This window comes from Caloenas nicobarica, chromosome 1 (assembly GCF_036013445.1).
Source record: "Caloenas nicobarica isolate bCalNic1 chromosome 1, bCalNic1.hap1, whole genome shotgun sequence".
Lineage (NCBI taxonomy): Eukaryota > Metazoa > Chordata > Aves > Columbiformes > Columbidae > Caloenas > Caloenas nicobarica.
The window spans coordinates 185,478,500-185,491,152 of record NC_088245.1 but is presented as its reverse complement, the minus strand read 5'-3'; the positions used below and the strand labels follow the sequence as shown (position 1 = coordinate 185,491,152).

The 12,653-nt window shown below is 41.9% G+C and overlaps 1 protein-coding gene across 7 annotated transcripts in view; it reads right to left on the bottom strand.

Annotated features, from left to right (window-relative positions):
* Positions 1-12,653, bottom strand: part of FNDC3A (fibronectin type III domain containing 3A) — a 122,550-nt gene that overhangs the window by 31,492 nt on the left and 78,405 nt on the right. For all 7 annotated transcript variants that reach the window (XM_065630369.1, XM_065630362.1, XM_065630392.1 and 4 more), the window contains 3 exons: positions 3,900-4,057; positions 2,737-2,796; positions 250-388 (listed from right to left, as the gene is read on the bottom strand). In XM_065630369.1, the coding sequence (XP_065486441.1) occupies positions 250-388; positions 2,737-2,796; positions 3,900-4,057 (357 nt within the window). The remainder of the gene's footprint in view (positions 1-249; positions 389-2,736; positions 2,797-3,899; positions 4,058-12,653) is intronic.

The window sequence follows — 12,653 nt, the reverse complement described above, 5'->3', positions numbered from 1 at the left end:
ACTGTCTCGCATTAGAGCTCAGTAACTTTATCTACAAAGGCTTCTTGCTTTTCTGGGAATCTCTCTTTTTACTGAAGTCCATATTTAACCCAGTACACATACTGTACTGTTCAGTGACAGAACTGTGACTGAAACTATTGTGTTTGACAAAAATTGTGCATTTCGACAAACTGGCATTTTATTGACGAATCTAAAACAATTATGAAGAATTTAAAAGATTTATTTCAAAAGTTTTAAAACAGTTCTTACCTTCCACTGCAGAGTAAGAGAATTTTTGGTCCGATTAGTTATCCTGGGCAGATTTGGGGTATCAGGTTCACAACTCATTGTGGTAAAACTCTCTGCTTCCGATGGGCTCCCCTTTACACAGTTGCATTCTACTTGGACTCTAAAGTAGAAAAGAGCCAATAACATTTTGCTTCAAAATCTGTAAATACAGTTTCTAAAGAAAACTGAGTATTCAGAACTAAGTTGCTGCCCTGCTACCTCAATATTAAAACGTCACTCTTATAAATAAATAACTGGTGGAAGCACCTTGGTCAATAGAAGTAACACAAGAGTCCTTTACTTTGGATGTACATCATTACCATCAGTCAGCTTTAGTCTCACAATTACATTTGAAATACGTCTGTTATTTGCTGTACTTTGGTTGGGAAATAATGGTAACATCTTGCAGGCTCATTATCTGTTGCAGACATATTAACTGATATTATGAATAATTCTTCTGCAAGTACTTTCATCAGATGAGCACAATGAAGCTGTTGACACATTTTCAGAGTACCTTCTGTGCTGCTTCAAGACCTTGCTGAATCTGTTCACCCTGTCCTTTCCTTTAGGAAGGCTACGAATTAACTCTCCATGTACTTCAGAAGAGTTAATTCTTGCTTCTGTCTTTAAGACACATGTTTTTTCTAATAGCTTTTCTCCAAAATTAAGTACAGCATTATTATCTGGCCTCCCTCTCTTCTCTGCCACTGCACCCTCCTCAGCTGTTTGGCCATGCCTCGTTTCCTCCTTGGATGAACCTGCACATTTACTTTCTTCTGATTCACCTGCTCCTTCAAAAGAAAAAAACAGAACACCTAAAACCCCTTTCCTCTGATCACTGGCATAAGACATGGGCTGTCTGCTTATGAAGACACAAAAGTCCTTGTATTTTGTTGTTGCATGAACAGCAAATCACAGGAAATTTGGCTTTGCAGATTTCACGTACAGGGCGAGCGAAACATTTGAACAGTGACTAATATTGCACAAAAAGTTGTTTGTCCTTGCATGGAGTTGCAAATATGTAATTAGTCAGTTATCTTTGTAGTTCAGTCTTTCTGGTTTTCACTGATTTGGGGCAGTGTTTGCACTGGCAGAATTTTGTTTAACTCCTAGTTCAGGAAGAGCTTAGATGGCCAAGTCATCTATTGCCATGCATTCTCTACAATGATCAGAATTAAGTAAGAAAGAGTTTGAATGTAGCCTGATAAAAAACCAATGTAGATAGGAAAAAGAAGTCCTAGGCTCTGACCCTTGTGCTCCATGCATTTTCAACTTAAACATCATTGGGTAAAGTGCATAGACACTACTAAAAATAGGAACAAAATCACAGGTAAACACTTGCATATGAAGAGCTTTGCGTCAATTTATCATTCATCCTTCTCCTGAAGCTGTGCTGCAGGCCATATAGTGGCCCAAATTAAATGGTGTGTGATGAACAGGCCAACCCTTTTCTGCTTCTGGTTTGGCAACCAGGACAATACCCTGCAAAACAGCATCAGGAGGTACAGACCTCCTCACACCAAGGACCAGGAATTTAGCTCTCACATGTGAGCAAATGCTAATCAAAAGACACACACAACAGAAACCCTCCTCCTCCCCTCTGCTGATGTTGCAAAGCTCATGTGGAAAGAGGCACAGCTTTTCTGACTTGCATCCTTACTCAGACACACTTTTGTTCCCTGTGTTTCCTACCAGTTGCCTCTAAATTGGTTCCCTGGTCAGTACTCGGGAGTCTTAGGGTTCTCCATGCAGTCATGAGAAGCAAATCCTTCACATGCTGCATATTCAGTCACTTCCGAACTTGCGCTCTTCGCTTGCAATTATTTCTTGAAAAGGCAGTACTTTTAGTGTGGCCCTCACAATGCTATGTATTTATAAACTTGTATTCATACTGTTTGTTTTAAACCAAGAAATAAGACAACCCTCCAATATGTAAAAAAGGAGGGAAGAAGAACACCTAACCTAATCTTTCCAATCCTATGTTATTTCTTCAGTAGGACATAGCGAAACAGCAAATTCTGCTAGAAGGGCAGAACTACGTTGAGCTGGGGGCCTATTTAGTAATGTATACAGGGTCAGATTCACTGGTCTGCTGGAGCAAAGCGAAAGCAGCATAACCCGACCCTCAGGTGGCCAGCGGTGAGCATGTTCCTGGGCCAGGTACCTCTTTGTGCCGCTTCTGGGAAACTGAGAAAGCAAGCAACACCTGTGCCCGGTCAAGGGACAGGAAAATGTCACAGCTTTGGCATGACATGACAAGTAAAGAGCACGGATGCTGGATGAGGGCACATAGATCTTCCGTTCTCCGAAACGGACTGAGTGGTCGGCTAAGCCAAAAATGTTGATTTGTGACTGAAATGAGAGTGAGATGTGGTGAAGAATCTCTGAAGACTTAGGTAAATCCACAGATCCAACGAAACTTTAAAAACATTTGCACTGAATTTAATGAATGGAGGAGGAGATACTCACTTTGCATGGTAATCAGTTGCTGGCCTGAGATCATTTACAGTAACTTTATTTTCTTCTCCACTGAAAAGAGATATGATTTGGCTTAATAGACTGTTTCAGAATCCCATACATTATAAAAAGGCATACATCATCTAACTCATCCGCCTAACACTCCTTTCTAAGAAATAATTTGCTAACAGTTTGTTTCTGTTGCTAAATATAATAAAGTGAAAATGCATTTATCTTTCAATTTTAGGGGCTTATCACATTTGACTCCTGTTGTTTTGCCCTGGTCTTTTGTTGTTGTTCCGTTTCTTTGTTTGCTTGTCTGAAGAACACTTATTTTCCTTTTTACTCAGTAAGATCAGCTGCACGTGTAGGCATGTATTTTATTATACCAAACCCACTGAAGTACTGGGGCCTTCAGAAGCTCAGTTCAGCCCTGCAAAAACAATTCCCTGAAACTGTACATGACTGCGTATATCTACTTGTTAGAGCCCAGTAAACAGAAAAGTCACCTCAGTGACATCTAATAGTCTGCTTTTACTGACATCAGATTACATTAGCAAAGCTCTTTTCTTTTCCTGTAAGCTTCTAAGACAGGGATATCCAGCTTCTGATTCACGTACTACTATGAAATCCATAGAAAGTAACTAAGATAAACTAGCTAAATACAAAGATTTATAATTATCAGAGTGCTCTATGCCCTTAATAGTAAATTTTCTGTTATATTTCTCCAAGTTGCAAAAGAATGATTGAAAACCATTGTATTAGGAATGAAACAATTGAAGAGTTTTGTTTGGCTGCTGCTAGAGTTGTGTTCTGTGTGAATCTACTTACTTGATTTCATATCTTAAGACTGTCTCTTACCAAGAGCATTTTCAGGGAAGGGAGGGATAAACGTATTGGGAGCATAATTTCTAGTGCAGCTGGTTGAAATGCAGCTAAGTGATATTAAAACATACCTCCAACATCTAAGAACAAAGTCTCTACATTCTAATTGATTCTTGAGACTTCAGTATTAAAACAGAACCAATTTTACTAAAAAAGTAGTTTGTTTCAAAAGAGAAGTTGCACAAAACTGCTAATTACTTAAATCGCTGGGCAATAGGCAGACTTTTAAAGAGGTTTTAAGCCACATAATTCAATACAACAGCAATTACATTAAAATAATGAATACATACACATATACAGTTTTGTACTTTCCATCTTTGCCGGTATTTGAAATCAGTACTTCGTAAGTATAAACATCTGGTATGTCATTCTTGTCAGCATCTTCTCTGGTATCACTGGATGGAGGGGACCACATTAGCAGTGCTGTTCTTGCCTGAATGTCTGACACCTGTAGAAATACAACTTTGAGAACTCTGCCATTTAAACGCTGTTGTATATAAATGTTGCTTTGCCACGTAGGACCAAATAAAAGAGAAGAAAATCATATAGCATTAGCATATTAGAGCATTTATACTAATAGCTGCTAATTAGTTTTTACAGATGAAATAAATCTGGAAATCTAAGAAATTTCGTGAGAAAACTGCAATCCTAGGATGCAGGGCTGAGTGCAAGCAAACTTCAAAGTAATGAATGCCACCTAGTGGGCTACATAAAAATTACTGTATCATTTATGATGGCAAGCATGTATTGTGAATAAGTGATTTTATTAAATGACAATGTTTCAGACTTCTTTTTTTACGTGACTGGTACTATGATTTTTTTTTTTAATACCTTCTTGCTGACTTGGTTATGAAATATATGAAATATACAGAAGCTCAGGAATTTCTCCAAAATGCCTGGCATTATTGTAGCAGGTACATAAACAAACTCTGCTTTGGGCATTTAATTATGACTGCAACAAGCAGACTCTCCCACTAGATTAGAACCTATTTAGTTAACTACCCCAGCATTTTTTTTTAATCAGAATATTAATAGGGATACAATTACCTGAGGCTCTAATCTAGTACTCTGTTAGCGAACACAATATTAGAACATATATTTTGACCTCAGGCGCTTGCAATGAAGGTATGCTCACAAGGTCCATGTGCATATACATACATATATATGGGCAACAACCTAAAGAATTCCTGTGGTGGCGTTTGCCTGCACAGCCCACCCTTTACAGAAAGGCCTGGCTAACAGCAGTTGCAGTGACAGAAATATGAACATAAACTGTGTGTGAAGGCAACACCTCCTGCTGTCTGAGAAGCGTTTGCCCCTGCAGACTCATTGTGCTAAAGACAGTGACCCACCGGTGGGTTACACAGCAAGCGGGGAATTACAAAGACACTTCGAAACGAGGAAGGAATCAGCTTCAGAAGAACAAGAGCAGTATGAAAATTCATGACAGGGATAAAAGATGCTGGAGCCGATCGGAGAAATGATCAAAACTCGAGCCGACAACGCAAGAAACTACCCCGCCAGCACTGCTGCCTCCATCCACCCTCCCCGTCGGATGCCTCGACAGCTGCACCCCAGCTGGTGCGACAGCAGTTTGGGGGGGTGCAGGCAGGGACCCACAGCTGGGGTGGGCACACGCGACCTGCTGAGGAGCTTTCTCACCAGCCTGTGCATTAGCAGACTGCAGGGAACAACATATTTTAGGAAACAAGACAGCTACAGACAAAAGTAAAGTACCCACTTCTCTGACAGGAAATGTGTAGTTTTAGGGGCACTCACGCTCGCAGAAGAGCAAGGGGCTGGGGATGCTCATGTTTCTGTAGGTGAGTGCATGGGTGCGTGCATGTGATTATAAATTTTTAGGATCCACTACAGAAAGAAGTCTAGATATTTGTGGGTGTTTATTAATATTGAATGTCTGCCATTGTGGTTTATATGTTGCACCTACCATTTCCAATCCTTTCATAAGAAAATAAAAAACACATGATATGAGTAGTTTTACAACATAACTGTAACATATATCTGTTTTGGGAATAGTTGCTTTTGGAATTCTATTACCAGAGTACCAGAATCAAAATGCTATCTTCACAACTAGAGCTCTTAAATTGATATCTACTGAACCAAGAACCTGAAAGAGTCAACTTCAAGCATGAAGAAGAGAAAGTAACTTACTGATAATATGAAGTAGAAAAATTAAACAAGACAAATATCAATGTCTTGAAAATAATGTCACTAAGCCCTTACATGCTAACAGGACTGTACATCATGTCCTGAAATAGATCTAATACTAGCAAGATTACCCACTGAAGTTCTTGGAAAAACGATTCAAAGTTTGGCAAGAGAAATTCCACTACGATCTTGATGCGGTCACAAACTCCACTAATATTAACTACAACCACCTCAGTACAATTCTAGCATTTCTGAAAGTCTTCAGAGTTGTGGGAAGCATCTGGGGTGGTAAAAGCTCCCTCTCAGACAATCTTAATTCCACCCTCCTGAGCTGCAGAAAATGGCAGGGCACACGGAAGAAAAGGAGTGCAGTTTCCTGGAGGACTACTACGCTCCAGGAGTAGTAAGTCCACTGTAAGATTATCTATTCCTATGTTTAGCTACTTTGTCATTTGTGGACAAGGGAAGAGGTACAGATGTCATCTATCTGGACTTCTGTAAGGCCTTTTGACATGGTCCCCCACAGCATCCTTCTCTCTATATTGGAGAAATATGGATTTGATGGGTGGACTGTTCATTGCATGAGGAACTGGTTGGATGGTCGCATCCAGAGGGCAGTGGTCAATGGCTCTATGTCCAGATAGACATCGGTGACAAGTGGTGTCCCTCAGGGGTCTATACTGGGACCAGTACTGTGTAACAACTTCATCGGTGACAGAGACAGTGGGATCCGAGTGCATCCTCAGCAAGTCTGTGGACGACATGAAGCTGAGTGGTGCAGCTGACATGCTGAGGGATGGGATGCCATCCAGAGGGACCTGGACAAGCTTGAGAAATGGGCCCATGTGAACCTCATGCATGAGGTTCAACAAGGCCAAGTGCAAGGTCCTACACTTGAGTCAGGGCAACCGCCAATATCAATACAGGCTGGGGGATGAAGGGATTGAGAGCAGGCCTGCAGAGAAGGACTTGGGGGTGCTGGGGGATGAAAAATTGGACATAAGCTGGCAATGTGTGCTCACAGCCCAAAAAGCCAATTGTGCCTCGGGCTCCAACAAAAGCAGCGTGGGCAGCAGGCCGAGGGAGGTGATTCTGCCCCTCTGCTCCGCTCTGGTGAGACCCCACCTGGAGTCCTGTGTCCAGCTCTGGGGCCCTCGGTACAGGAAAGACATGGACCTGTTGGAGAGGGGCCAGAGGAGGGACATGAAATGATCAGAGGGCTGGAACAGCTCTGCTGTGAGGACAGGCTGAGAGAGTTGGGGCTGTTCAGCCTGGAGAAGAGAAGGCTCCGGGGAGACCTTACTGCAGGTTTTCAACACTTCAAGGGGGCTTATATGAAAAACAGGGACAGATTTTTTAGCAGGGCCTGTTGCAACAGGACAATGGATAATGATTTTAAACTAAAAGAGGGTAGACTTAGACTAGATACAAAGAAGATATTTTTTATTACGAGGGTACTGAAACACTGGCCCAGGTTGCCCAGAGAGGTGGCAGATGCCCCATCCCTGGAGATATTCCAGGCCAGGCTGGACGGGGCTCTGAGCAACCTGATCTAGTTGAAGATGTCCCTGCTCATTGCAGGGGGGTTGGACTCAATGACATTTAAAGGTCCCTTCCAACCCAAACTATTCTGTGATTCCATGATTTTTAACAGTTGAAAATCTTTCCCTAATATGCAGGCAGCATTTCTTTTACTACCAGCTAAGCCTACCTGCCCTAGCCACCATGGTGTTGAACATGAGATCTTCCCTTCCTTTCTGCAGTTGTTTCTTATGCATCTGAAGACAGTTAGCATTTGTCTCTCGCCTCACTTATCCAAATCTCTGATCATTCTGTTTTCCTTGCCTCCTACTGTTTCATTGTCTTTAGTGCTTTGCCCAGAACTGCACAAAACATCCCATCTAATGCTTTACTAATGTCAAACTGCAGACTTGACAGATTACATTTCTCTTCATATATCTTAGTCTATCTACTTTTACACTGGAGAAGTAACACAGTATGAGTGAAAGGTGGCATTACATCTTATTGGAATGTTAAAAGATTAGAGGTTTCAGCTGTTCACTACACATAGAATAGGAAGAGTGGGAGATCAAAGGCAACATTACAGAGTAACAGACAACTCAGAGGGCTTTGACTAGTAAAATAAAACCCACAGTATCAGTGGAAATCATTAATACACCAACAAGTATACACAGAGAACAGGGTGAAATGTTAAGTCTGACTGGGAAAAAAATTGTTATCCTGAGTTACTCCCCCAGGGCTATGTTTGCTGTTCAACTCACAAAAACCTTCCATAAGACTTCTACAATAACAGATGACAACTGTTAGCACAGTAACTATAACACAATGAAGCAGTATTTTATACCAAGCTAAAAATGAGTGACTGTGTAGGTTGTTCTCATTGTTTTACTTTGTGTAATCAGAGTTATGTGACTAAAGAATATTATGAAGAGCTGAAGCTTTGCTGTGGTCAGTTTGCCAAAGCATAAAAGCAACAGTCAGTGGAACTGAACGTGATCAGAAATGCAAACTGAAAAGTATTTGCAGAAGCTGGGAATTAAGACATCCTTATGGTACATAAAAGCTGTAATGTACAAAAGCTATATAAATCCTGTATACATACATATGTGCACATATGCCTATGGGGAAAAGGAATAAATGTTAGCCAATAAGCTACGATTTAACAGAATGTACAGGAGAACTTAAAAGAGTCGATGAAACAAAAACAGGTTAACAAGATTAAAGACAAAAAGATATTAAAAGAAAAAATCTATCAGGAAATCTCTAAGTCAGGCACTGCTCTCTTATTGGTGAATGTCGAAGTTAAAACTGTAAAATGTAACATAAGAAAGAAAAAAAAGCATTTAACAGTCATTTCCAACAAGTCAGAAATCCATATCCATCTCATGTAACCCTATTGCCAGACCAGAAAATTAACAACCCACACCAGTCACTGGCACCATAGATGGCACCCAGTGAAACTAGGTGGTCTGCAATAAACCAGGTAGTCAGGTTAAAACACAGGTTCCCTGCCAGCGATGTATACTCACATTAAACCAGAAAGCTCCAAGAAGCCAAGCCTAAACTAGTAAGTCCTGCTGAGGACCACTGGGGAGTGAACTACTTACAGAACAAGCGTTAAGAGGCAGGTACCTAAGGACCTACGAGAAGGTGCTCATGGGTAGAAGAACAGAACAAAAGTTAAAACACTTAACTCTTTGGCAGGTATAAATACTCGAAATAATTTTCAACCCTGTCCCTCAAACACCTGAATCTCCCTGAAGCTGCCACCTTCTTCATTTCTGCAACCCCACAGAATGGGGTGTGGAACTGTGGGGTCCCCAGAAATACAGCTTGTGTGTGAGGGGTCAGTAATCAGACAAAAAGAAGAGAGGTAGGAGGAGTGGGACTGAGTAACATCAAGGTTTTTCTCCTGGACCTACACTCTATATGATGGTACATATTCTATAAAGTTCTGGAGCTTTTCAGTAAATTCACATATAGGTGTATGAGTATTTTCAACCACTCTCAATTGCTAAAAAAAATAAAATAAAATAAATCACAGCTGGAAGCACTGACAACAGAGAATCAAAGAATGTAATTTAAGTCCCTTTCAACTAATTTATAAAACATTTGGTACTGCTTTTCAGACTCAACTTCCAGCCAAGAGAATGATTCTTAAAGACAAGACTAGGTCCAGCTATATTCTTCCTCAAAAGACTATTAATAAGGGACAAAGTGAAGTGCATCACATTCTAAAAGACCATAAGCATACACAGAATATGCACAAACCACAAAACATTATGCCCTCCCAATGGACTTACATGCTATGTAACCAGCCCTCAAATTCTGAGCTCCTATTGTCTCTCATTATTAAATACTCAGCCTTCTGCTCCATTCTTCATTTTGCTTTTGATTTTTCAGGTCCCCTTCTGTTCTGCTTTCTTTGTTATTTGGTGAATGGACACGACAGCTGGTGGACATGAGGACTCAGCATGGTGCAATCTGCAGAACCACTCCAACTTGCATCTGGGTACAGACAGTTTAAGACCTCCCTAAGGAGAAGAGTCATCTGGTGGCAGTACCACATTACCGACTTGACTTAACAGTGCCATGTATGAAAGAATAGGGGATCCATACATGGAAAAGTCTAAGAAAATGAGAACATGTTCGTAAAAACATCTAATGGGAGTCTGGAGGCAGCAAAGCTGGTGTGCCCCATACTGCACAGAATTGAAAGAGCTGTGTGAATGAAAGCACATCATGGAGGCCAACACCTGATTTAGACGTACGTGCCCTGGACATGGGCATTAAGACACAGGACAGCCCAGGACAGGTCACAGCCTTCAGCACTACTCTGGGTTTTCAGGAGCAGGAGATGGTGCAATGGACACTGTACTGGACAGCATCTGTGTGATTATCTGATCATTTGACCACCACCACCACAGCCAGTATCCAGTATCGCCTGTGCCAGCACTGAAGTTCAACCAGGGAACAGGTTGTTGATGATCCATCCAGAGCAGCATCATGGCACAACCCCCACAATGAATGCTTCAAGCAAAACATTAATTCAAAACCTACAGGGATATTTCTGATGAGAACTAAAACCAGAAGGTGTGAAAAAACACAATCTCCTGTTTCACTTGTGGGAGGGTGAGGAAAATGTTTCCTTGGAGAAACTGTGGGAGGGTTGCTTCTCATCCTTCAAGGCCTAAGTAGGTACCACAGCTTCCCTTTCTCTTATCATATCACACTCTCCCAGGCTGCAACATCAGCCAGTCTTCCACCCACCCACAGCCCTGACAGTCCCTTGCCTTCGCAAAGCATAAGCCTCTCTGTGTGCTGGAAGTTTGGCTTTTTGCCTTGTGTACGCTGTCTAGTCTGTAGCAGACTACCACTGCCTAAGCCCGTGATGTCTTCTGAGGTCTGCAAAGAGATCACTTGTAGGCACACAGCTACATGCAGCGACATTCAAGTAAGGGCATGGTGGGGAGGGGAGGTAGTGTGCTTGCCTAAAAGGCATGGACAGTTAAATGTGGACGGTTAAAGGTGGAAGGAAGTGAAAGAAAACAAGACAGTAATGACACTCCATTGCCTTTTCATAAGCCATTAGCAGCACAGCAGAAGACACCACCTATTGATCACACTTCTCACAGTCTCACTCTAACCACCCCAGGACGCTCAGAGTTCTCATTCCCCTTGGCAATGCAGCCCCTGGTGACAGTCTCGGACTGGGACAGCATCCTGTACGCCCTCACCTCCAGAGGATGGTGCACACTTCTTGTAGAGAACCGGTCCCTCTACTTCCAGTCAGGACAGAAAAGATCATCCACATTCTCACCAAGTTAAGAAGGGTGTAGCAGGCACTCATGATGTGAGGGCTGCTGAGAACGCTGGTGTACAGCACGCCCCAGTGACAGCACCTTCTTGCAGTAGGTTAACCTTGCAGCAAAATTTGTTTCTGCATCCATTCTGATGCAGTACGTGGCTAAACCAGGCACATACACCCTTGCTGGGACAGACTCTCATAACTCAGGGTCAAAAGGGGTCAAAGACACCCATTCCTTTAGCTGCTCAGGCCTGATCCATTCCCAAAGCATGAATGTTTTTGCACAGTGAACTGCAGGGACCATACAGAAAGAACAGTATGTTGCTGTGTTCAAAAAAAAGAAAAAAAAAACCCTACAAAAGGTGATTGTAATCTTAAACACAAAGGACCAGCATTAGTATGAAATCTTTCCTGTTTCACTTTGAGAACAGAATTCTTCTAATAGGATTTTGATGCTTATTTTCCTAGAATATGTGTGTATATACATTATTTCTATTATATATATATTTAATAGGAAACGACTCCCTTAAATTCTTTCTAGCATCATCCTACAGCAATCCTACATCCTTGAGCCTTTAGATCCACTGCACAAGTCTCCACTGCTTGACCTAACAATGATAGCTATAGGTGTTTGCTAACATCTGTGGAACTGAGATGCACAGCTGGGCAGTGAAACAACAGGCAGCAAAACAACACCTCTGCTGGTAGGACTTTCACAGGTACTTGCTGCCAGAAGAAAGATGAGATGTGGGAAAGCTGGGGTCCTGGGTAAAGATGTAGACTTACATTTACTTCTCACAGGCATAACCCCTTCTGACCCTTTTTCTCCTCCTGGTCCTAATCAAAGGTTCTCCATTTCAGTCTGTAGTCCCTGTTTACCCCACCCCAGACTTCTGCCCTTTAGTCTCTCAGAAAAGTTCTGTGTACTTGTCTCACTGATCTTCATCTTTCTCAGGCAGTTTCTGTCTCCTGCTACTACAGCCCACTATCCCCACCACTCGCAGTCTTACTAACAAGACATTCAGACTCCCATCACCCTTTCATTATCAGCCTGCTTGTAAAAATAACAAACAGAAAAGGTATTTGCTCTCCATCTTGTTCTTCCAATAGTTCACACCTACTATTCTGTTTGTTCCTGGTCTCATTTTCTCATTTTAGACTCCTCACCTGTTATATTTCAGGATCCTTCAAGTCTTGGTTGCCCTTCAGACCTGGGTTCCCTGTCAGAGCCGTCTCTTCTCTCCCTTCCTTTCTCCCTCACACCTTAATCTCCCTAAGCTTTCTTTTCAGTCTCAGTTTCTTCTCCAAAAATTCTTTTTATTGGCCCTCCATTAGTTCCAATTGCCAAGGTCATCTTGTTAAGATCTACTGAACTTGACTGTCCCAGCTACTACCTATACCACAGCAGCAGCTAGGATCAGCTAACTCCTCTCCATTTCTTCATCTCAGCCCTCTCAGCCCTTTCTTACATAGCATGTGATTCAGACAGATCCTGCCTCCGTGCCGCTTAGCCACCAAAGACATGGCGGCACTGAAGACATGTTAA